This window comes from Somniosus microcephalus, chromosome 14, assembly GCF_052327205.1.
Source record: "Somniosus microcephalus isolate GS21.2 chromosome 14, FLI_Smic_1.0, whole genome shotgun sequence".
NCBI lineage: Eukaryota > Metazoa > Chordata > Chondrichthyes > Squaliformes > Somniosidae > Somniosus > Somniosus microcephalus.
The window spans coordinates 126,613,167-126,639,145 of NC_141000.1; the positions used below are offsets into that span (position 1 = coordinate 126,613,167).

The following is a 25,979-nucleotide window of genomic DNA, read 5'->3' on the forward strand; positions in this document are numbered from 1 at the left end:
ATCCTCAGTAAGGGTCAGAACCTTCCGAAGATGAGCAGAGCAAGAAACAACATAACATGTCCGTTTAGGTTGAAATTAACAAAAGGACAAAAAGAGGGGAGATAGAGTAATGAAGGAGAAACAGCTTCCACTGGCAGGAGAGTCAGTAACCACGGGACACAGATTGAAGATAATTGGCAAAATAACCAGGGGGGAGATTTAAAAAAATGTACGCAGCGAGTTGTTGTGATCTGGAACGCGCTGCCTGAAAGGGCGGTGGAAGCAGATTCAATAGTGACTTTCAAAAGGGAATTGGATAAATACTTGAAAAGGAAAAATCTGTAGGGCTCTGGGGAAAGAGCAGGGGGAGAGTGGGACTAATTGGAGAGCTCTTTCAAAGAGCTGGCACAGGCTCGATGGGCCGAATGGCCTCCCTCTGTGCTGTAGGATTCCATGACATTCCGGGAGAGTGCCTTGGCTCCCATTAGCTTGTCATTACCACAGCCCCTTCCACACATCAGGCTAGTGTGGATTCAGATCCTGACAATACCCCAAGCGACTGGCCTCGGAGGAGCTGGCATTTACACAGCAGCTTAAGAGGGTTGTAGCCGGAATGTTATGCGTGCTTCAGATTCAGAGTCAGGCGCCTGTGTGTCAATGAAGTGTCGCGTGGCGTGATTAGAGTTGGGCCGTCTGCAAACAGAGAGCTAAGCCCATTCTGAATCCAAATGAAAAGCAAAATGCTCTCGAGTGCGTCCCGTCCAATTACCTGAGTCCAAATTGAGCAGTGACTCCTCTCCATCCGGCTGTGCGCTTGTTTTTACACCTTTGAAGTGGTAGCCTCTCTCCAGCGCTTCGCCCGCCCTTCACCTTCCAGCTTCGACAGTGAGTTGTGGCCCAGCTATTCGACTATCGACAACATCATCTGATTCCGTTCTCACCCACAGAACTTTCCAAGCGGGGGGGGGGGGGGGGGGGGGGCGGGGCCAATCTCCGATTTTATTTTTTGTTTACTTCTCCTCTTCCTAGCTGTGAGGTGCTGAGGCCAATTACAAGGCCAGGCTTTGATGGGCCAGTTCAGCACACGTCACTGCCCAGGAGCTTCAGTTGGGCAGTTCACTGGCCGATGTAGAACGAGTGTCATATACCCCAGGAGGGTTCAATCCCCAACCCGTGCCCAGCGAGCTGATCAACAGTTGGGGGTGCGACAATTGGCAAAATCAGCCCAAGCTCCCATGATGTCAACCGTGCCTCAGTGGGCAGCACCCTCGCCTTTGAGTCAGAAGGTTGTGAGATTGAGACCCACTCCAGAGACTTGAGCACGTAATTCCGGCCGATACTCCCTGAGGGGGTGCTGCACTGTCGGAGGTGCTGTCTTTCAGATGAGACATTAAACCGAGGCCCTGTCTGCTCTCTCAGGTGGACGTAAAAGATCCCACGGCCACTATTTTGAAGAAGAGCAGGGGAGCTCTCCCCGGTGTCCTGGACCAATATTTATCCCTCAATCAACATCACTGAAACAGATGATCTGGTCATTTATCTCATTGCTGTTTGTGGGAGCTTGCTGTGCGCAATTTGGCTGCAGCTTTTCCTAAATTACAACAGTGACTACACTTCAAAAAGTACCTCATTGGCTGTAAAGCGCTTTAAGACATCCTGAGTTCATGGAAGGTGCTACGTAAATGAAAGTCTTTCTGTCGTTCTTTCACCAACTGAACTCTTATCAAGTACAAAGTGCCTATGTGTGGGCATTAGGGAAGGTCAGCATCAGGCTGATGAGCTCTTCTGCCCTCTGTTGTCAATTAGCCTTTTAGCACTCACGGTCTAGTCTCACAGGGTCACTTAGGTGGAGAACTAGAGGGCATTCAGAGCCTGCGGACCCATCCCAAGCAAAAGGCAGCCCCTTCAGGAGAGGAGGGGGGAGCTTTGGGGGCGGGGGGGGAAGGTAAATGGCCTCACTCCTCCCTATCTCTATAACCTCCTCCAGCCCTACAATCCTCCGAGATCGCGGCGCTCCTCCAATTCTGGCCTCTTGAGCATCCCCGATTTTATTCGCTCCACCATTGGTGGCCGTGCCTCCAGCTGCCGAGGTCCTAAGCTCTGGAATTCCCTCCCTAAACCTCTCCGCCTCTCTCTGCTCCTTTAAGACGCTTGTTAAAACCTACCTCTTTGGCCAAGCTTTTGGTCATCTGGCATAATATCTCTTTATGTGGCTCGGTGTCAAATTTTGTTTGATAATCGCTCCATTGAAGCGCCTTGGGACGTTTTACTACGTTAAAGGCGCTATATAAATGCAAATTGTTGTTATTCTATCACCCGTAAAATCAGATTCAGAGAGAGAGAGAAAGCATCATCGAGAGAGTGATGGAGAGTAAGAGAATATTAAAGGGACAGGCAGAGAGAATGCGACAGATAAACAGAGCGAATCGGATAGAAACACAGAGAAAGAGAGCAACCAAGCAACAGAGACAAAGAGAGATGTAGACACACAGTCAGAAAGAAGAAGAGAGAGACAGAGAGAGAGAACACCAAAGTTGCAGAGATGGAGAGACAGATAGTGAAGGGGAGCGTCAGAGAGACAAAGAGACGTCCGCACAGTCAGAATGAACAGCAGAGAGAGCCAAAGGCAAAGAGAGCGAGAGAGACAGAGAGGAAGAACAAGGGGCAGAGAGCAGATGACCGTGAGAAACAGTGACAGAGAGAGAGTGAGGGCATCAGAGAGAGAGACAGTCAGCTGGAACGAGAGAGAAGGGTATAGACGGAGATGGTCAGCGAGAGAGGTGGAGTGAGACAGAGACATAGAGAGCAAGACAGAGGGACAGAGAAATAATGCAAGGCAGACGCTATTCATTTATGAGTAATTAATTAAAACAATTACATTCATTTGCATAATTAAATGAGGCCTGAGCCAAGCCCTGCTATATAGCACCCTGCGGTTGTCAGAAACATCGCGGTCTGCGCATTCAGTGATGGCTGCTGCTTTACCATGAATTATAGCAAAGGGAAAGAGTCATTATTTAATCTGGCAGCAGGCTGCCTGCTGCACACAGAGGAAACTAAAGTCAACCAGGAGCTCCCCAGCGCCACGTGATGTGAATTTTTACTTGCCTATCCGTCCCTACAAAAAATAAATTGGAAGCCAGAAACAAAGACTTGCATTTATATAGCACCTTTCACGAACACCGGACGTCTCAAAGCGCTTTATAGCCAAGTACTTTTTTTTTGAAGTATAGTCACTGTTATAGGAAACGCAGCAGCCAATTTGCGCACAGCAAGCTCCCACAAACAGCAATGACCAGATAATGTTATTTTAGTGATGTTGGTTGAGGGATGAATATTGGCCCAGGACACTGGGGAGAACTCCCCTGCTCTTCTTCGAAATAGTGACCACCTGAGAGAGCAGACGGGGCTTCGGTTTAACGTCTCACCTGAAAGACGGCACCTCTGACAGTGCAGCGCTCCCTCAGCACTGCACTGGGAGTGTCAGCCTAGATTTTTGCGCTCCAGTCTCTGGAGTGGGACTTGAACCCACAACCTGCTGACCTCAGAGGGGAGGGTGCTGCCCGCTGAGCCGCAGCTGACAGGCAGGGTGCAAAGGGAAAGGATTAGACAGGCAATGACACCCGAAAGACGGCAACTCCCCTTTAGTCCCGCCGCGAGTTCCGATGCACGCGAACACGCTCTGCCAAGCCGATGCTCCGCACCCTGCGTCGGTGACCACGTAGAGAGCATGTGCGATCCCACGGAGACGGGGGGGCAAATCAGAATGTGGGCCCCTCTTCTGTTTGTTGAGACACCCAGGTGAATGGTTACCCTGGCCCATAGGGCAGGACACCACCAAGGCTCGAAGGAGCAGGAGAGAAAATCAGCAGGTCATAGTTAGATGACGCCAAGCTTGGCTTTTAGAAGATTATAGGCAGGAGGGCAGACTGCGGAGTTCCCCAGTTTCGAGGGAGCATGAGTTAGAGCGGGAGACGATGAAAGTCGATTTCAACACAGCCAGGATGCAGAGAAAGGAAAACTTGCATTTCTATAGCGCCTTTCATGACCTCAGGACGTCCCAGAGTGCTTCACAGCCAATGAAGTACTTTTTGAAGTGTAGTCACTGTTGTAAGGTAGGAAACGCAGCAGCCAATTTGCACAGCAAGATCCCAAAGCAGCAATACGATAATGACCAGATAATCATTTTTTCGTGATGTCCCGGTTAAGCAGCGCCTCAATTTCAAAATTCTCATCCTTGTTTTCAAATCCGTCCATGGCCTCGCCCCTCCCTATCTCTGTAATCTCCTTCAGCCCCACAACCCCCCAAGATATCTGCGCTCCTCTAATTCTGCCCTCTTGAGGATCCCTGATTATAATCGCTCCACCATTGGCAGCCGTGCCTTCTGTTGCCTGGGCCCTAAGCTTTGGAATTCCCTCCCTAAACCTCTCCACCTCTCTCTCCTCCTTTAAGATGCTTCTTAAAACCTACCGCTTTGACCAAGCTTTTGGTCACCTGCCCTAATTTATCCTTATGTGGATCGGTGTCAAATTTGTTGCCTTTAAATACCCCTGTGCCGCGCCTTGGGACGTTTTACTACGTTAAAGGTGCTATATAAATACAAGTTGTTGTTGGTTGAGGGATAGAACGGGAGGAATGGAGCGTAGGGTGAGGGATAGGACAGGAGGAATGGAGGGTAGGGTGAGGGATAGGACAGGAGGAATGGAGGGTAGGGTGAGGGATAGGACATGAGGAATGGAGGGTAGGGTGAGGGATAGGACAGGAGGAATGGAGGGTAGGGTGAGGGATAGGACAGGAGGAATGGAGGGTAGGGTGAGGGATAGGACAGGAGGAATGGAGCGTAGGGTGAGGGATAGGACAGGAGGAATGGAGGGTAGGGTGAGGGATAGGACAGGAGGAATGGAGCGTAGGGTGAGGGATAGGACAGGAGGAATGGAGCGTAGGGTGAGGGATAGGACAGGTGGAATGGAGGGTAGGGTGAGGGATAGGACAGGAGGAATGGAGGGTAGGGTGAGGGATAGGACAGGAGGAATGGAGGGTAGGGTGAGGGATAGGACAGGAGGAATGGAGGGTAGGGTGAGGGATAGGACAGGAGGAATGGAGCGTAGGGTGAGGGATAGGACAGGAGGAATGGAGGGTAGGGTGAGGGATAGGACAGGAGGAATGGAGGGTAGGGTGAGGGATAGGACAGGAGGAATGGAGGGTAGGGTGAGGGATAGGACAGGAGGAATGGAGCGTAGGGTGAGGGATAGGACAGGAGGAATGGAGGGTAGGGTGAGGGATAGGACAGGAGGAATGGAGCGTAGGGTGAGGGATAGGACAGGAGGAATGGAGCGTAGGGTGAGGGATAGGACATGACGAATGGAGCGTAGGGTGAGGGATAGGAGCTGAGGAATGGAGGGTAGGGTGAGGGATAGGACAGGAGGAATGGAGCGTAGGGTGAGGGATAGGACAGGAGGAATGGAGGGTAGGGTGAGGGATAGGACAGGAGGAATGGAGCGTAGGGTGAGGGATAGGACAGGAGGAATGGAGGGTAGGGTGAGGGATAGGACAGGAGGAATGGAGGGTAGGGTGAGGGATAGGACAGGAGGAATGGAGGGTAGGGTGAGGGATAGGACAGGAGGAATGGAGGGTAGGGTGAGGGATAGGACAGGAGGAATGGAGGGTAGGGTGAGGGATAGGACAGGAGGAATGGAGGGTAGGGTGAGGGATAGGACAGGAGGAATGGAGGGTAGGGTGAGGGATAGGACAGGAGGAATGGAGGGTAGGGTGAGGGATAGGACAGGAGGAATGGAGCGTAGGGTGAGGGATAGGACAGGAGGAATGGAGCGTAGGGTGAGGGATAGGACAGGAGGAATGGAGGGTAGGGTGAGGGATAGGACAGGAGGAATGGAGGGTAGGGTGAGGGATAGGACAGGAGGAATGGAGGGTAGGGTGAGGGATAGGACAGGAGGAATGGAGGGTAGGGTGAGGGATAGGACAGGAGGAATGGAGCGTAGGGTGAGGGATAGGACAGGAGGAATGGAGCGTAGGGTGAGGGATAGGACAGGAGGAATGGAGGGTAGGGTGAGGGATAGGACAGGAGGAATGGAGCGTAGGGTGAGGGATAGGACAGGAGGAATGGAGCGTAGGGTGAGGGATAGGACAGGAGGAATGGAGCGTAGGGTGAGGGATAGGACAGGAGGAATGTAGCGTAGGGTGAGGGATAGGAGCTGAGCAGCATAGTGTTCAGAGAGATTTGGGTGTCCTCATACAGGAACAATAGAAAGCTAGCATCCAGGTACAGCAAGCAATTAGGAAGGCAAATGGCATGTTAGCCTATATTGCAAGGGGGTTGGACTACAAGAGTAAGGAAGTCTTACTACAATTGTGCAGGGATTTGTTGAGACCACACCTGGAGTACTGTGCACAGTTTTGGTCTCCTTATCTGAGGAAGGACATACTTGCCTCAGAGGCGGTGCAACGAAGGTTCACTAGATCCCTGGGATGAGAGGGTTGTCCAATGAGGAGAGATTTAGTAGATTGGACCTATAGTCTTGGAGCTTAGAAGGATGAGAGGTGATCTCATTGAAACATATAAGATTCTGAGGGGGATTGACAGGGTAGATGCTGAGAGGTTGTTTCCCCTGGCTGGAGTGTCTAGAACTAGGGGGGCATAGTCTCAGGATAAAGGGTCGGCCATTTAAGACTGAGATGAGGAGGAATTTCTTCATTCAGAGGGTTGTAAATCATTGGAATTCTCTACCCCAGAGGGCTGTGGATGCTGAGTCTTTGAGTATATTCAAAGGTGAGATCGATAGATTTTTGGACTCTAGGGGAATCGAGGGATATGGAGATTGGGCGAGAATGTGGAGTTGATCTTATTGAATGGTGGAGCAGGCTCGAAGGGCCGTATGTCCTACTCCTGCTCCTAATTCTTGTTCTTATTTTAACATAGAAGAACATCCCAAAGTGCGTGACAGAGGTGACTTTGTAAAATTTGACACTGAGCCACACAATGAGGGCAGGTAACCAAAAGCTTGATCAAAGAGGTAGGTTTTAAGGACCATCATAATGGAGAAAGAGGTAGAGAGGCGGAGAGGTTTAGGGAGGGAATTCCAGAGCTTGGGCTTGGGCAGCTGAAGGCATGGCCTCCAGTGGTGGAGCAATGAAAGTGAGGGAAGATGTTCAGAGAAACAATGACAACATTGAGAGAGACACATGAGAAAGATTGTGATAGAGACAGAGAGGTTGGACACGAGAGAGGGATCACCGATCAGACAGAAGCTGTTCTTTGCACATTGACCAGAAGTGGGAGGGAGGGGTTTGCTAGGAGAAGACCCCCTCCCCCCCCAGGGCCACCTTCATGCAGCCCCCACCCCCTTGTCCACTGCCCTGGTGATCAAGGTCACATTGCTGCCAGCCTGGTCAGACTGTGGTGCCAATCAGTATCTGCCAGTCAATATGAGAGGCCAATGGAGAAATAAGAGAGACGAGAGCTGCATTCAAAAATAATCCAAAACTCTGCTGCCCCGTGTCCTCACTCGCACCAAGTCCTGTTCACCCATCACCCCCTGTGCCCGCTGACCTACACTGGCTCCTCGATTTTAAAATCCTCATCCTGGTGTTCCAACCCCTCCGTGGCCTCGCCCCTCCCTCTCTCTGCAACCTCCTCCAGCCCCACAACCCTCTGCAATCTCTGCGCTCCTCCAAAACTGTCCTCTTGAGCATCCCCAATTTTAATCACGCCACCATATACGGCCGTGCCTTCAGCTGCCGAGGCGCTATGCTCGGGAATTCCCTCCCTAAATCTTTACGCCTCTCTCTCTTCCTTGAAACGGTCCTTAAAACCTACCTCTTTGACCAAGCTTTGGATCCTTTGCCCTAATATCTCCTTATTTGCCTCAAATTGTGCTTGATAATCACACCTGTGAAGCGCCTTCGGACATTCTACTACATTAAAGGCGCTATATAAATGCAAGTTGTTGTTGTTGTTGCATTCAGAATACACCTTTCGAGCAAGTGGCAAAAGAGGGAAGATGTTCACCGGGTAAGATTGCACTGAGACTGAGATTAAACAAATGATGAAACAGTAATCGTTACAGATTCACAACTGGTGTTCACAGGGTTGTGTCAGTGTTGGACTGTGAGTGTGAGTTGACAGAAGCTTTGTTTATTATTCTTAGAGCTCCTTCACATGACATTCATTGCTATTAATTTCATTTCCTGAATCTGTTCGACCGCTGGGCTCTGGGAAATTTATGCCACAGACCAGGGACAGTCTCCAAAGACCAATATTTGTTCTGATGAGTTCCAAGTGTTTCATTGCTGAGTGACAAAAAAACCCATAATGAATGGGGTTTTTTCCTGTGAGTTGAGGGCAGTCCCATCAAACACTCCCAGGGCAGGTACAGCACGGTTTAGATACAGAGTAAAGCTCCCTCTACACTGTCCCATCAAACACTCCCAGGGCAGGTACAGCACAGGTTAGATACAGAGTAAAGCTCCCTCTACACTGTCCCATCAAACACTCCCAGGGCAGGTACAGCACGGGTTAGATACAGAGTAAAGCTCCCTCTACACTGTCCCATCAAACACTCCCAGGGCAGGTACAACACGGGTTAGATACAGGGTAAAGCTCCCTCTACACTGTCCCATCAAACACTCCCAGGGCATGTACAGCACGGGTTAGATACAGAGTAAAGCTCCCTCTACACTGTCCCATCAAACACTCCCAGGGCAGGTACAGCACAGGTTAGATACAGAGTAAAGCTCCCTCTACACTGTCCCATCAAACACTCCCAGGGCAGGAACAGCACGGGTTACATACAGAGTAAAGCTTCCTCTACACTGTCCCATCAAACACTCCCAGGGCAGGTACAGCACGAGTTAGATACAGAGTAAAGCTTCCTCTACACTGTCCCATCAAACATTCCCAGGGCAGGTACAGCACGGGTTAGATACAGAGTAAAGCTCTCTCTACACTGTCCCATCAAACACTCCCAGGGCAGGTACAGCACAGGTTAGATACAGAGTAAAGCTCCCTCTACACTGTCCCATCAAACTCTCCCAGGGCAGGTACAGCACGGGTTAGATACAGAGTAAAGCTCCCTCTACACTGTCCCATCAAACACTCCCAGGGCAGGTACAGCACGGGTTAGATACAGAGTAAAGCTTCCTCTACACTGTCCCATCAAACTCTCCCAGGGCAGGTACAGCACGGGTTAGATACAGAGTAAAGCTCCCTCTATACTGTCCCATCAAACACTCCCAGGGCAGGTACAGCACGGGTTAGATACAGAGTAAAGCTCCCTCTACACTGTCGCATCAAACTCTCCCAGGGCAGGTACAGCACGGGTTAGATACAGAGTAAAGCTCCCTCTACACTGTCCCATCAAACACTCCCAGGGCAGGCACAGCACGAGTTCGATACAGAGTAAAGCTCCCTCTACACTGTCCCATCAAACACTCCCAGGGCAGGTACAGCACGGGTTAGATACAGAGTAAATCTCCCTCTACACTGTCTCATCAAACTCTCCCAGGGCAGGTACAGCACGGGTTAGATACAGAGTAAAGCTCCCTCTACACTGTCTCATCAAACACTCCCAGGGCAGGTACAGCACAGGTTAGATACAGAGTAAAGCTCCCTCTACACTGTCCCATCAAACTCTCCCAGGGCAGGTACAGCACGGGTTAGATACAGAGTAAAGCTCCCTCTATACTGTCCCATCAAACACTCCCAGGGCAAGTACAGCACGGGTTAGATACAGAGTAAAGCTCCCTCTACACTGTCCCATCAAACACTCCCAGGGCAGGTACAGCACGGGTTAGATACAGAGTAAAGCTCCCTTTACACTGTCCCATCAAACACTCCCAGGGCAGGTACAGCACGGGTTAGATTCAGAATGACGGCTCCGAACATCTGCGTAGCTGTGATCAGCCTAGATAGTGAAAGGAAATCAGAGATGCTGTGCTCTAAATAACATTAGCCTGGAACTATTTCATGGCTTTCCCTTCTAGACCCTCAAAGGAAGCTGGTGGAAGGTTTTTTGAGTGTATTAATGATAGGATGAGAGGGAGAGGCAGATTGCGATCAGATTCCTTTGGAGAGTCCCGAAGAGAAATGCCACGGCATCCCAGCGAGATCATATCATAGAAAAACTACGACACAGAAGGAGGCCATTCGGCCCATCGTGTTCATGCTGGAGTTGTCTCAAACCATCAGCTCTGATGAAAGGTTGTAGACCTGGAACATTAACTCTGTTTCTCTCTCCATAGATGCTGCCTGACCTGCTGAGTATTTTCCAGCATTTTCTGTTTTTTTATCTCAAATCCTCTTTGCCTCTTTCTGTTTCTTCACAGATATCAGTCCCCCGGCACAAGGTGTGGACCACAGGCAGGTACAGCGGGAACTCGGTGAAGTCATCGTACGTCTACACAACCCGCTTGTACTCACGCCATCCAGTATACAAGTCACGTGGACGGTGAGCACCTGGTCATTTTATTGACATCACCCCTGAAAGGAAATCTCCTCTCACCGGCCAACATTTATCTATTAGGTGTCAGCTGTGGCTCAGTGGGTCGCTCTCTCTCGCCTCTGAGTCAGAAGGTCATGGGTTCAAGTCCCACTCCAGAGACTGCGAACACAAAATCCAAGCTGACACTCCAGTGCAGTGCTGAGGGAGTGCTGCACTGTCGGAGGAGTCATGTTTCGGATGAAACATTAAACCAAGACTCTGTTTGCCCTCTCAGCTGGATGTTAAAGGTCCCATGGCACTATTTCAAAGAGCAGGGCAGTTCTCCCCGGTGTCCTGGCCAATATTTATCCCTCAATCAACATCATTAAAACAGGTGATTTGGTCATTAACTCATTGCTCTTTGTGGGATCTTGCTGTGCGCAAATTGGCTGCCATGTTGCCTGCATCACAACAGTGACCACACTTCAAAAGTACTTCATTGGTTGTGAAAAACTTTGGAACATCCTGGGATTGTGAATGGTGCTGTAAGAATGCAAGTCTTTCTTTCTTTCTTTCTTTCCTCCTTTCTTTCTTTCCTCCTTTCTTTCTTTTTTTTTTCTGTCAAATAACACCACCAGACAGGTTATCTGGTCATTGCTGTTTGTGGAGCTTGCTGTGCACAAATTGGCTGCCGCGTTTCACTACATTACAAAGGTGACAACACTTTTTTGGTTGTGAAACGCTCTAGGACATCCCAAGGATGTGAGGAGCACTATTTAAATGCAAGTTCTTTCTTTCCCCAGAGTAGGGGTGTGCTGAGGCTTAATGTCAACATGGCGAGGGTAAACATAGGCTGGAGAAGGAACATGAGAGGAATGTTAAATGGAACGCCGACCATTGTGGTATCGATAAAAGAGACAGAGGATATTTGTGTTTGGGGGAAGAGGTGTCAAGGTAGATCAGCCTCGTGTCATTTCCATCAGATTGATGTGAAGTTCAAACGAGAAGTTGGAGGGAGGTCATTGTGTTGGAGGGAGGTCATTGTGTTGGAGGGAGGTCATTGTGTTGGATGGAGGTCATTGTGTTGGAGGGAGGTCATTGTGTTGGAGGGAGGTCATTGTGTTGGAGGGAGGTCATTGTGTTGGAGGGAGGTCATTGTATTGGAGGGAGGTCATTGTGTTGGAGGGAGGTCATTGTGTTGGAGGGAGGTCATTGTGTTGGAGGGAGGTCATTGTATTGGAGGGAGGTCATTGTGTTGGAGGGAGGTCATTGTGTTGGAGGGAGGTCATTGTGTTGGAGGGAGGTCATTGTGTTGGAGGGAGGTCATTGTATTGGAGGGAGGTCATTGTGTTGGAGGGAGGTCATTGTGTTGGAGGGAGGTCATTGTGTTGGAGGGAGGTCATTGTGTTGGAGGGAGGTCATTGTGTTGGAGGGAGGTCATTCTTTCCCCTTAAGATCATGCTCCCTGGAGATTCAGATCGCAAGAGTGCTTGATGTGACAATGCAAACAGAGCTTTGATCCGTGCTCTACCTGAACTGCGAGCGCCAAATACAGGTACTATAGAGTAGATTTTTCAAGCTTCTGGTCTCGGGCTTCACTTGAAAGGAGTGTGTATCTGAGCACGGGGCTCTGAGGTTGGCATGCCAGACCGGAATGGTGCCAGGGATGAGGGACTTCAGTCACGTGGAGAGAATGGAGAAGCTGGGATTGTTCTCCTTAGAGCAGAGAAGGTTAAGGGGAGATTTAATAGAGGTGCTGAAAATTAATGAAGGGGTTTTGATAGAGTAAAGAAGAAGAAACTGTTTCCAGTGGTAGGAGGGTCGGTAACTAGAGGACACAGATTTAAGGTGATTGGCAAAAGGACCAGGGAGGTGATGTTTTTTACACAGTGAGTTGTTGTGATCACTGCCTGAAAGGACGGTGGAAGCAGATTCAATAGTAACTTTCAAAAGGGAATTGGATAAATACTTGAAGGGAGAAAAATTTGCAGGGCTGTGGGGAAAGAGCAGGGGGAGTGGGACTAATTGGAGAGCTCTTTCAAAGAGCCGGCACAGGCTCGAATGGCCTCCATCTGTGTTGTATCATTCTATGATTTGCGGAACTCCCAATTTCCGGTGATTCAGGTTAAAATGAGGTCACGTCCTTTTTGAATGAAAACTGGTCTGTTTGGGCCCAATCTACTGTTGGCTGGAATTATAATCATTGAAGCACAGAATCTTACAGCACAGAAGGAAGCCATTCAGTACATATTTGAAAGTGCTATCCAATTAGGCCCACTCGCCCTGCTCTTTCTCCGTAGTCCTGCAAATTGTTCCGTTGTTAAATACATATCCAGTTCACCTTTTGAAAGTTACTCCTAGGCTTTTAAAGTGCGGTGCCCAGAATTGGACACAATACTCCAGCTGAGGTCTAGCCAGTGTGTTATGAAGGTTTAGCATAACTTCCTTGCTCTTGCACTCTATGTCTCTGTTTATAAAACCAAGGATCCCGTATGCTTTTTAACACTTTATCAACTTGTCCTGCCATCTTCAAACACTTCTGTATCTACACCCTCAAGTCCCTCTCTTCCTGCACCTCCTTCTGAATTGCATCACAAGGACATAAGAAATAGGAGCAGGGGTCGGCCATTCGGCCCCTCGAGCCTGCTCCACCATTCAATAAGATCATGGCTGATCTTTGACCTCAACTCCACTTTCCTGCCCGAACCCCATATCCCTTGATTCCCCTAGAGTCCAAAATATCGATCTCAGCCTTGAATATACTCAACGACTCAGCATCCACAGCCCTCTGGGGCAGAGAATTCCAAAGATTCACAACCCTCCGAGTGAAGAAATTCCTCCTCATCTCAGTCCTAAATGGCCGACCCCTTATCCTGAGACTATGCCCCCTAGTTCTAGACTCTCCAGCCAGGGGGAAACAACCTCTCAGCATCTACCCTGTCAATCCCCTTCAGAATCTTATACGTTTCAATGAGATCACCTCTCATTCTTCTAAACTCCAGAGAGTATAGTCCCAATCTACTCGATCACTGCACTCGGACGGATGGACAAATATTTCAGGGTTTCAGAAACTAGCCGCCTCGTCTCTTGGTTCCACACAGGTCGACCGGCAGTCGCAGTTCATCCAGGGCTACCGAGTGATGTTCCGCCAAATCTCCGGCCTCCCGGCCCCTTCGTCCTGGCAGGTGATGGAGGTCAAGGTGCCAACCGAGCGGAGTGCAGTCCTGACCAACCTGAAAAAGGGCATCAACTACGAGATGAAAGTCCGTCCGTATTTCAACGAGTTTCAGGGGCTGGACAGCGAATCGAAGACTGCGCGCACTAATGAAGAAGGTGGGTTGTGAGCAGCGAATGTATTTACCTTTTTCAGTGGAACCCCTGGTGTTTTATGGCAACTACATCAGGCTGGACCTTGCTGGAGTGGGGCATCTGGTGCCTTGCCCCGTTAGTTAGACTCTTTTCTCACTCCCTTCAGCTCAAATTTGTTTTGTGCCCTAACTTGCTGGGAGTGCGAGCTGATAGCGGGGTATCTGGGACCTCGGTGAACGACGGGACCAACAGTTTGTCTCCCTAACCAATGAGATTTAAGGAATGAGAAAGAAACAGTGGAACGATGGAGAAGAAAATCAGGTGAATTAGAATCGTATCAGGTACAGGAAGAGAAATAAAGAGAGGGAAAGATTGGATTAAGAGAGAGAGGAAAAAGAGACAGAAATTTCAAATTCAAAAATCTCTAACAATAATTCACTACTTGTAGGAATGAGACTCCACAGTTTAAATTGTTCCTTTTCTGGGCCAGAGCGGTTGATTAGCATTGCATCAACAATTATCACATCGTTAAAAGCATGTTTACACTATTAATTACAAGCCCTAACTTTCTGTGGCGAGTTTGACGGGCAATTAATGTACAAATCCAGAAATTCTTAAAACTAACGAGGAGACTGAGGGTGAGATGCCGTTTGTGTGAATTAAACTGCGGAGCAATGTATATCGACCAGCAAGTGCTGGAGATTTGCGACTCATGGCGTATCTCTCCCTCCCTTGAACTTGCTGGCCGCTTTGCGGAATAATAACATCCTGCATCGTTAACCAGCCGTTGTTTTTCCAGCAGGATCCGGTCCATTTTATCTCCCTCACTTTTTCTCTTCTCACCTTCAGGCCCTGACTGATGGTGGGGCGGAACATCTCACACAACAGGCCATTCTGAGCGTTGGCAGGGCATTCAGCTGATCAAGGCCTCACAGCCCAGCCCCCTCCTGTCCTCACCTGAAGTCTAGACGCATGCACTCTCCAGTGGGAACCCTGCCTGACTTTTCCTCCTTAGAGCAAGGGTGCTGAGGCGAACTGCATCACTCCTCGTCTCTCCTCGGTTGAGATCATAGACTAACTTAACTCAGCAACCACCAGAGCTTGAACCTAGGAATTTACTTCATCTTTTTTTAATTCATTCTCGGTTATATCAATGTCTTAGATGACGGGACTGAGTGTAATGCATCCAAGTTTGCTGATGATACAAAGATAGGTGGGAAAGTAAGCTGTGAGGAGGATGCAAAGAGGCTGCAGAGAGATATAGACAGATTGACTGAGTGGGCAAGAACACGGCAAATGGAATACAATGTGGGGAAGTGTGAAGTTGTCCACTTTGGTAGGAAAAACAAAAAGCAGAATATTTTTTGAATGGTGAGAGACTGGGAAATGTTTGCACTCAGAGAGACCTGGATGTCCTTGTACATGAATCACAGAAAGTTAACCTGCAGATACAGCAAGCAATTAGGAAAGCAAATGGCATGTTAGCTTTTGTTACAAAGGGATTAGAGTATAAGAGTAAAGAAGTCTTACTACAGTTATACAGGGCATTGGTGAGGCCTCACCTGGAGTACTTTGTGCAGTTTGGTCTCCTTACCTAAGGAAAGACATACTTGCCTTAGAGGGAGTGCAACAAAGGTTCACCAGACTGGTTCTGGGGATGGGGGGATTGTCCTATGAGGACAGATTGAGTAGACTAGGCCGATATGCCCTAGAGTTTAGAAGAATGAGAGGTGATCGCATTGAAACATACAAAATTCTTAAGGCGCTTGACAGGGTTAATGCTGGGAAAATGTTTCCCCTGGCTGGGGAGTCTAGAAACAGGGGTCACAGTCTCAGAATAAGGGGTCGGCCATTTAGGACTGAGATGAGGAGGAATTTCTCCACTCAGAGTGCAGGAAAGTGGAGTTGAGGTCGAAGATCAGCCATGATCTTACTGAATGACGGAGCAGGCTCGAGAGGCCGAATGGCCGACTCCTGCTCCTATTTCTTACTATCTTATGTTCTTAAGCCAAATTGAAAGGATTCAAACAGGGGGTTTGGGGAGAGATGGGCATGGAGCTGGGAGGCAAAGACATGTTTGAGGACCTTAGAGAGGAAAGGCAGCTTAGAGAGTAGGGCAGTGGTTATGTTCTTGGACTAGTAATCCAGAGGCCTGGACTGATAATCCCTTCAAATCCCACCATGGGCAGTTTGAGAATTTGAATTCAGTTTAAAATGATCTGGAAATAAAAATGTGGTATCAGTTAAAGTGACCGCGAAGCTGTCATATTGTCATAAAAACTCAACTGGTTCACTAATGTCCCTGTAAGGAAGAAAACCTGCCGTCCTCACCCGGTGTGGGTCTACACGTGACTCCAGTCCCACACCAACGTGATTGGTATTTAATTGTTGTCTGAAGCCACCTATTTGGTTGGGGGGGGGGCAATGGAGGTCATTGAAGCCATAAGAACATAAGAAATAGGAGCAGGAGTAGACCGTATGGCCCATCAAGCCTGCTCCACCATTCAGTGAGATCATGGCTGAAATATTACATCAACTCTCGCTTCCTATCCCCATCTCGCATGATTCCCTTAGTGCTCATTAATCTATGGCAATGGGTGAGTGAGACTTAGTATGGGACAGGCAGCTGAGTCTTGGACAATGGAGTTTATAGAAAGTGGAGGCTGGGAGCCCAGCAATGACAATATTTGCGTAAGGTCTAGACTTCCAAAAGGCATTTGACAAGGTGCCACACAAAAGATTATTGCTTAAGATAAAAAATCACGGGATTGGGGGTAATATTCTGGCATGGATAGAGGATTGGCTATCTAACAGAAGGCAGAGAGTTGGGATAAATGGTTCATTCTCAGACTGGCAATCAGTAACTAGTGGTGTTCCGCAGGGGTCGGTGCTGGGTCCCCGACTCTTTACAATCTATATTAACGATTTGGAGGAGGGGACCGAGTGTAACATATCAAAGTTTGCAGATGATACTAAGATGGGAGGGAAAGTAGTGAGTGAGGAGGACATAAAAAACCTGCAAGGGGACATAGACAGGCTAAGTAAGTGGGCAGAGATTTGGCAGATGGAATACAACACTGGAAAGTGTGAGGTTATGCACTTTGGCAGGAAAAATCGTAGAGCAAGTTATTATCTTAATGGCAAGAAACGAAAGTACTGAAGTACAAAGGGATCTGGGGGTCCTGGTGCACGAAACTCAAAAGGTTAGTATGCAGGTGCAGCAAGTGATTAAGAAGGCCAATGGAATGTTGGCTTTCATTGCTAGGGGGATAGAATATAAAAATAGGGAGGTATTGCTTCAGTTGTACAAGGTATTGGTGAGACCGCACCTGGAATACTGCGTACAGTTTTGGTGTCCATACTTAAGAAAGGACATACTTGCTCTCGAGTCAGTACAAAGAAGGTTCACTCGGTTAATCCCGGGGATGAGGGGATGGAAATATGAGGAGAGGTTGAGTAGATTGGGACTCTACTCATTGGAGTTCAGAAGAATGAGAGGCGATCTTATTGAAACATATAAGATTGTGAAGGGGTTGGATCGGGTGGATGCGGGGAGGATGTTCCCGATGATGGGTGAAACTAGAACTAGGGGGCATAGTCTTAGGATAAGGGGCTGCTCTTTCAAAACTGAGATGAGGAAGAACTACTTCACTCAGAGGGTGGTAGGTCCATGGAATATGCTGCCCCAAAAAGCTGTAGAAGCTACATCATTACATAAATTTAAAACAGAAATAGACAGTTTCCTAGAAGTAAAGGGAATTAAGGGTTACGGGGAGCGGGCAGGAATTTGGACATGAGTCTAGGTTCGGATCGGTCATGGCCCTGTGGGTAGCGGAGCGGGCCCAGGGGCCGTGTAGCCTGATCCTGCTCCTATTTCGTGTGTCTAATTCTGTTAGATTCAGGAGATGGTTCTGTGATAGTAGATTGGCGGTTAGGATCAGATCAGCCATGATCTTATTGAATGGTGGAGCAGGCTCGAGGGGCCGATTGGCCTACTCCTGCTCCTATTTCTTATGTTCTTATGTGTCAAGGCATGAATAAGAGCTTCAGTAGTGGAGGCTCTGATGGAGGGATGGAGGCATTTGATGTTGCAGAAGTGGCAATCATCCTGCTTGGTGAGTGATAGCTTAACGATCAGCTCAGGGTTAAATATTACATCAAGGTTGTGAGCGGAGTGGTTCCATCTGATAGAGTGTGCCTGGGAAGGGGATAGAGTCAGTGCCAAGGGTGGGTAGACGGTACCTGGGAGCTGAACGGAATGGTTTTGGCCTCCCTGATGTTGACCCAGGTGATGTTGTCACTCATCTATAATGATGTCAGACAGTCTGACAGCACAAGAGCAGTGGAGGAGTCAACAGAAATGGTGTAGAGATCTGGTGGCTATCACCAGTGTGCAGATAGAAGCATTCATTCCTTTACTTGTTTAATCAATTTTTTCCTCTCCTCTCTGTGAAGCACTCTGTAACATTTTACTCTGTATCTAACCCGTGCTGTACCTGCCCTGGGAGTGTTTGATGGGACAGTGTAGAGGGAGCTTTACTCTGTATCTAACCCGTGCTGTACCTGCCCTGGGAGTGTTTGATGGGACAGTGTAGAGGGAGCTTTACTCTGTATCTAACCCGTGCTGTACCTGCCCTGGGAGTGTTTGATGGGACAGTGTAGAGGGAGCTTTACTCTGTACCTAACCCGTGCTGTACCTGCCCTGGGAGTGTTTGATGGGACAATGTAGAGGGAGCTTTACTCTGTATTTAACCCGTGCTGTACCTGCCCTGGGAGTGTTTGATGGGACAGTGTAGAGGGAGCTTTACTCTGTATCTAACCCGTGCTGTAGCTGCCCTGGGAGAATTTAATGGGACAGTGTAGAGGGAGCTTTACTCTGTATCTAACCCGTGCTGTACCTGCCCTGGGTGTGTTTGATGGGACAGTGTAGAGGCAGCTTTACTCTGTATCTAACCAGTGCTGTACCTGCCCTGGGAGTGTTTGATGGGACAGTGTAGAGGGAGCTTTACTCTGTATCTAACACGTGCTGTACCTGCCCTGGGAGTGTTTGATGGGACAGTGTAGAGGGAGCTTTACTCTGTATCTAACCCATGCTGTACCTGCCCTGGGAGTGTTTGATGGGGCTGTGCAGAGGGAGCTTTACTCTGTATCTAACCCGTGCTGTACCTGCTCTGGGAATGTTTGATGGGACAGTGTAGAGGGAGCTTTACTCTGTATCTAACCCGTGCTGTACCTGCCCTGGGAATGTTTGATGGGACAGTGTAGAGGGAGCTTTACTCTGTATCTAACCCGTGCTGTCCCTGCTCCGGGAGTGTTTGATGGGACAGTGTAGACAACAGTTAACTGTGTACCGAACTTGCGCTGTTTCTGATCTGCGAGTGTTTGATTCTGACACTGGCTGGCTGAAATGGAATGGGATCCATTACCCAGCACTAACATCCCTCACTTTGACAAGCACAAGACTGACATTTAAAAAAAAATAAGCATAAACTTTCTGGTGACTGAATGTTTATGAGTGCAGGTCCCACTGTGCAGAAATACACCATCAATCATCCTGAGGATGTATTTATCAAGCCTTTGTATATCGGAACACACAGAAGCTTTGCAAAAACCCTGTGCAAAGCCCCACAGCTTTCAGCAGCTAGCAGAGTGCTGTGTTAAATGCTCACTAATAGCAAGGGGCTAACTGTGCAACAATGATTGAGGCTGCTCAGTTGGGCCTAGATAAACTCTTCAATAATCGATAACAGTCTCAGCTTCTTACAAGGAGAACGTGGCCCAGATCTTGCTGGAGCGGAGCCATCTCGTGACATGCCACGTGAGTTAGACTTCTTGCTGGAGCGGGGCCATCTCGCGACATGCTGCGTGAGTTAGACTTGTTGCTGGAGCGGGGCCATCTCGCGACATGCCGCGTGAGTTAGACTTCTTGCTGGAGCGGGGCCATCTCGCGACATGCTGCGTGAGTTAGACTTGTTGCTGGAACGGGGCCATCTCGAGACATGCCGCGTGAGTTAGACTTCTTGCTGGAGCGGGGTCATCTCGCGACATGCTGCGTGAGTTAGACTTGTTGGCTGGAGTGGGGCCATCTCGCGACATGCCGCGTGAGTTAGACTTGTTGGCTGGAGCGGGGCCATCTCGCGACATGCCACGTGACTTAGACTTGTTGCTGGAGCGGGGCCATCTCGAGACATGCCGCGTGAGTTAGACTTGTTGCTGGAGCGGGGCCATCTCGCGACATGCCGCGTGAGTTAGACTTGTTGCTGGAGTGGGGCCATCTCGCGACATGCTGCGTGAGTTAGACTTGTTGCTGGAGCGGGGCCATCTTGCGACATGCTGCGTGAGTTAGACTTGTTGCTGGAGCGGGGCCATCTCGCGACATGCCGCGTGAGTTAGACTTGTTGCTGGAGCGGGGCCATCTCGCGACATGCCACGTGAGTTAGACTTGTTGCTGGAGCGGGGCCATCTCGCGACATGCCACGTGAGTTAGACTTGTTGCTGGAGCGGGGCCATCTCGCGACATGCCGCGTGAGTTAGACTTGTTGCTGGAGCGGGGCCATCTCGCGACATGCCACGTGAGTTAGACTTGTTGGCTGGAGTGGGGCCATCTCGCGACATGCCACGTGAGTTAGACTTGTTGCTGGAGCGGGGCCATCTCGCGACATGCCGCGTGAGTTAGACTTGTTGCTGGAGCGGGGCCATCTCGCGACATGCCGCGTGAGTTAGACTTGTTGGCTGGAGCGGGGCCATCTCGCGACATGCCGCGTGAGTTAGACTTGTTGCTGGAGCGGGGCCATCTCGCGACATGCCGCGTGAGTTAGACTTGTTGCTGGAGTGGGGCCATCTCGCGACATGCCACGTGAGTTAGACTTGTTGCTGGAGCGGGGCCATCTCGCGACATGCCACGTGAGTTAGACTTGTTGCTGGAGCGGGGCCATCTCGCGACATGCCACGTGAGTTAGACTTGTTGCTGGAGCGGGGCCATCTCGCGACATGCCACGTGAGTTAGACTTGTTGCTGGAGCGGGGCCATCTCGCGACATGCCACGTGAGTTAGACTTGTTGCTGGAGCGGGGCCATCTCGCGACATGCCACGTGAGTTAGACTTGTTGGCTGGAGTGGGGCCATCTCGCGACATGCCACGTGAGTTAGACTTGTTGGCTGGAGTGGGGCCATCTCGCGACATGCCACGTGAGTTAGACTTGTTGGCTGGAGTGGGGCCATCTCGCGACATGCCGCGTGAGTTAGACTTGTTGGCTGGAGTGGGGCCATCTCGCGACATGCTGCGTGAGTTAGACTTGTTGCTGGAGCGGGGCCATCTCGCGACATGCCGCGTGAGTTAGACTTGTTGCTGGAGCGGGGCCATCTTGCGACATGCCACGTGAGTTAGACTTGTTGCTGGAGCGGGGCCATCTCGCGACATGTCGCGTGAGTTAGACTTGTTGCTGGAGCGGGGCCATCTTGCGACATGCCACGTGAGTTAGACTTGTTGCTGGAACGGGGCCATCTCGCGACATGCCACGTGAGTTAGACTTGTTGCTGGAGCGGGGCCATCTTGCGACATGCCACGTGAGTTAGACTTGTTGCTGGAGCGGGGCCATCTCGCGACATGTCGCGTGAGTTAGACTTGTTGCTGGAGCGGGGCCATCTTGCGACATGCCACGTGAGTTAGACTTGTTGCTGGAGCGGGGCCATCTTGCGACATGCCACGTGAGTTAGACTTGTTGCTGGAGCGGGGCCATCTCGCGACATGCCACGTGAGTTAGACTTGTTGCTGGAGCGGGGCCATCTCGCGACATGCCGCGTGAGTTAGACTTGTTGCTGGAGTGGGGCCATCTCGCGACATGCTGCGTGAGTTAGACTTGTTGCTGGAGCGGGGCCATCTCGCGACATGCCGCGTGAGTTAGACTTGTTGGCTGGAGCGGGGCCATCCCGCGACATGCCACGTGAGTTAGACTTGTTGCTGGAGCGGGGCCATCTCGCGACATGCCGCGTGAGTTAGACTTGTTGGCTGGAGCGGGGCCATCTCGCGACATGCCGTGTGAGTTAGACTTGTTGGCTGGAGCGGGGCCATCTCGCGACATGCCACGTGAGTTAGACTTGTTGCTGGAGCGGGGCCATCTCGCGACATGCCGCGTGAGTTAGACTTGTTGCTGGAGCGGGGCCATCTTGCGACATGCCACGTGAGTTAGACTTGTTGCTGGAGCGGGGCCATCTCGCGACATGCCACGTGAGTTAGACTTGTTGCTGGAGCGGGGCCATCTCGCGACATGCCACGTGAGTTAGACTTGTTGCTGGAGCGGGGCCATCTCGCGACATGCCACGTGAGTTAGACTTGTTGCTGGAACGGGGCCATCTCGCGACATGCCGCGTGAGTTAGACTTGTTGCTGGAGCGGGGCCATCTCGCGACATGCCGCGTGAGTTAGACTTGTTGCTGGAGCGGGGCCATCTCGTGACATGCCGCGTGAGTTAGACTTGTTGCTGGAGCGGGGCCATCTCGCGACATGCCGCGTGAGTTAGACTTGTTGCTGGAGCGGGGCCATCTCGCGACATGCCACGTGAGTTAGACTTGTTGCTGGAGCGGGGCCATCTCGCGACATGCCGCGTGAGTTAGACTTGTTGCTGGAGCGGGGCCATCTCGCGACATGCCGCGTGAGTTAGACTTGTTGCTGGAGCGGGGCCATCTCGCGACATGCCACGTGAGTTAGACTTGTTGCTGGAGCGGGGCCATCTCGCGACATGCCACGTGAGTTAGACTTGTTGCTGGAGTGGGGCCATCTCGCGACATGCCACGTGAGTTAGACTTGTTGCTGGAGCGGGGCCATCTCGCGACATGCCGCGTGAGTTAGACTTGTTGCTGGAGCGGGGCCATCTCGCGACATGCCGCGTGAGTTAGACTTGTTGGCTGGAGTGGGGCCATCTCGCGACATGCCGCGTGAGTTAGACTTGTTGCTGGAGCGGGGCCATCTCGCGACATGCTGCGTGAGTTAGACTTGTTGCTGGAGCGGGGCCATCTCGCGACATGCCACGTGAGTTAGACTTCTTGCTGGAGCAGGGCCATCTCGCGACATGCTGCGTGAGTTAGACTTGTTGCTGGAGCGGGGCCATCTCGCGACATGCTGCGTGAGTTAGACTTGTTGGCTGGAGCGGGGCCATCTCGCGACATGCCGCGTGAGTTAGACTTGTTGCTGGAGCGGGGCCATCTCGCGACATGCTGCGTGAGTTAGACTTGTTGCTGGAGCGGGGCCATCTCGCGACATGCCACGTGAGTTAGACTTGTTGCTGGAACGGGGCCATCTCGCGACATGCCGCGTGAGTTAGACTTGTTGCTGGAGCGGGGCCATCTCGCGACATGCCACGTGAGTTAGACTTGTTGCTGGAGCGGGGCCATCTCGCGACATGCCACGTGAGTTAGACTTGTTGCTGGAGCGGGGCCATCTCGCGACATGCTGCGTGAGTTAGACTTGTTGCTGGAGCGGGGCCATCTCGTGACATGCCACGTGAGTTAGACTTGTTGCTGGAGCGGGGCCATCTCGCGACATGCCGTGTGAGTTAGACTTCTTGCTGGAACGGGGCCATCTCGCGACATGCCACGTGAGTTAGACTTGTTGGCTGGAGCGGGGCCATCTCGCGACATGCTGCGTGAGTTAGACTTGTTGCTGGAGCGGGGCCATCTCGCGACATGCCACGTGAGTTAGACTTGTTGCTGGAGCGGGGCCATCTCGCGACATGCCACGTGAGTTAGACTTCTTGCTGGAACGGGGCCATCTCGCGACATGCTGCGTGAGTTAGACTTGTTGCTGGAGTGGGGCCATCTCGCGACATGCCACGTGAGTTAGACTTCTTGCTGGAACGGGGCCATCTCGCGACATGCTGCGTGAGTTAGACTTGTTGCTGGAGCGGGGCCATCTCGCGACATGCCACGTGAGTTAGACTTGTTGCTGGAGCGGGGCCATCTCGCGACATGCTGCGTGAGTTAGACTTGTTGCTGGAGTGGGGCCATCTCGCGACATGCCACGTGAGTTAGACTTGTTGCTGGAGCGGGGCCATCTCGCGACATGCTACGTGAGTTAGACTTGTTGCTGGAGCGGGGCCATCTCGCGACATGCCACGTGAGTTAGACTTCTTGCTGGAACGGGGCCATCTCGCGACATGCCACGTGAGTTAGACTTGTTGCTGGAGCGGGGCCATCTCGCGACATGCCGCGTGAGTTAGACTTGTTGCTGGAGTGGGGCCATCTCGCGACATGCCACGTGAGTTAGACTTGTTGCTGGAGCGGGGCCATCTCGCGACATGCTGCGTGAGTTAGACTTGTTGCTGGAGCGGGGCCATCTCGCGACATGCTGCGTGAGTTAGACTTGTTGCTGGAGCGGGGCCATCTCGCGACATGCTGCGTGAGTTAGACTTGTTGCTGGAGCGGGGCCATCTCGCGACATGCCGCGTGAGTTAGACTTGTTGCTGGAGCGGGGCCATCTCGTGACATGCCGCGTGAGTTAGACTTGTTGCTGGAGCGGGGCCATCTCGCGACATGCCACGTGAGTTAGACTTGTTGCTGGAGCGGGGCCATCTCGCGACATGCCGTGTGAGTTAGACTTGTTGCTGGAGCGGGGCCATCTCGCGACATGCCGTGTGAGTTAGACTTGTTGCTGGAGCGGTGCCATCTCGCGACATGCCACGTGAGTTAGACTTGTTGCTGGAGTGGGGCCATCTCGCGACATGCTGCGTGAGTTAGACTTGTTGCTGGAGCGGGGCCATCTCGCGACATGCTGCGTGAGTTAGACTTGTTGCTGGAGTGGGGCCATCTCGCGACATGCCACGTGAGTTAGACTTGTTGCTGGAGCGGGGCCATCTCGCGACATGCCGCGTGAGTTAGACTTGTTGCTGGAGCGGGGCCATCTCGCGACATGCCACGTGAGTTAGACTTGTTGCTGGAGTGGGGCCATCTCGCGACATGCCGCGTGAGTTAGACTTGTTGCTGGAGCAGGGCCATCTCGCGACATGCCACGTGAGTTAGACTTGTCCCTGCCACCATTCAGCTTGAAAAGCTTTGAATCTGTAACTCGCTGTGAGTGCGAGCTGATAACGGCGCGGCGAGGGTAACGGGGTATTTGGGACCTCGGTGAACGACGGGACCAACTGTCTGTCTCCCTAACCAATGAGATTTAAGGATTGAGAAAGAAACAGAGGAACGACGGAGAAGGAAATCGGGTGAATTAGAGTCAAATCAGGTCCAGAAAGAGAAATAAAGAGAGGGAAAAAGAAAGATTGGATTAAGAGAGAGAGAGAAAAAGACAAAAGGAAAAGTAAGAAAAATATTTTAAGATTTGACATTTTTAAATTCTCCCACAACAAACCACTACCTGAATGAATGAGACTCAACACTTTTAATTGTTCACTTTCTGGCTCACAGAGGTTGATCGGCAGTCATTGACATATCACACTGTTAGTTACTGGACTTCACTTCCTGCGGCGAGTTTACTGGGTAATTAGTACAGCTACTTTATGAAACTCACGGGGAGGTTGATGGTGCGCTGACGTTCCCGCGAGGCTAACCGCGGAGTGGCGGCAATCATCCAGCAACTTGTGGCGACTCGTATCTCACGGGGATATCTCTCCCTCGCCAGAAGATGCTGGTCACCTTAATAACAGCGAGTGCTGTTCACACACACGGTGATTGTTTTAGTGAAGTCTGGGCCCTTGTATCAATAGGGTGATATATACAGGGTATACCCGCTGGTGATAGATACAGGGTATACCCGCTGGTGATAGATACAGGGTATACCCGCTGGTGATAGATACAGGGTATACCCGCTGGTGATAGATACAGGGTATACCCGCTGGTGATAGATACAGGGTATACCCGCTGGTGATAGATACAGGGTATACCCGCTGGTGATAGATACAGGGTATACCCGCTGGTGATAGGTACAGAGTATACCCGCTGGTGATAGATACAGGGTGTACCTGCTGGTGATAGATACAGGGCATACCCGCTGGTGATAGATACAGTGTATACCCGCTGGTGATAGGTACAGAGTATACCCGCTGGTGATAGATACAGGGTATACCCGCTGGTGATAGATACAGGGTGTACCTGCTGGTGATAGATACAGGGTGTACCTGCTGGTGATAGATACAGGGTATACCCACTGGTGATAGATACAGGGTATACCCGCTGGTGATAGATACAGGGTATACCCGCTGGTGATAGATACAGGGTATACCCGCTGGTGACAGATACAGAGTACACCCGCTGG

The 25,979-nt window shown here is 50.8% G+C and overlaps 1 protein-coding gene across 12 annotated transcripts in view; it reads left to right on the plus strand.

Moving 5' to 3' along the window:
- Positions 1-25,979, plus strand: part of robo2 (roundabout, axon guidance receptor, homolog 2 (Drosophila)) — a 1,120,123-nt gene that overhangs the window by 988,185 nt on the left and 105,959 nt on the right. For all 12 annotated transcript variants that reach the window (XM_086007303.1, XM_086007302.1, XM_086007300.1 and 9 more), the window contains 2 exons: positions 10,322-10,443; positions 13,518-13,749. In XM_086007303.1, the coding sequence (XP_085863429.1) occupies positions 10,322-10,443; positions 13,518-13,749 (354 nt within the window). The remainder of the gene's footprint in view (positions 1-10,321; positions 10,444-13,517; positions 13,750-25,979) is intronic.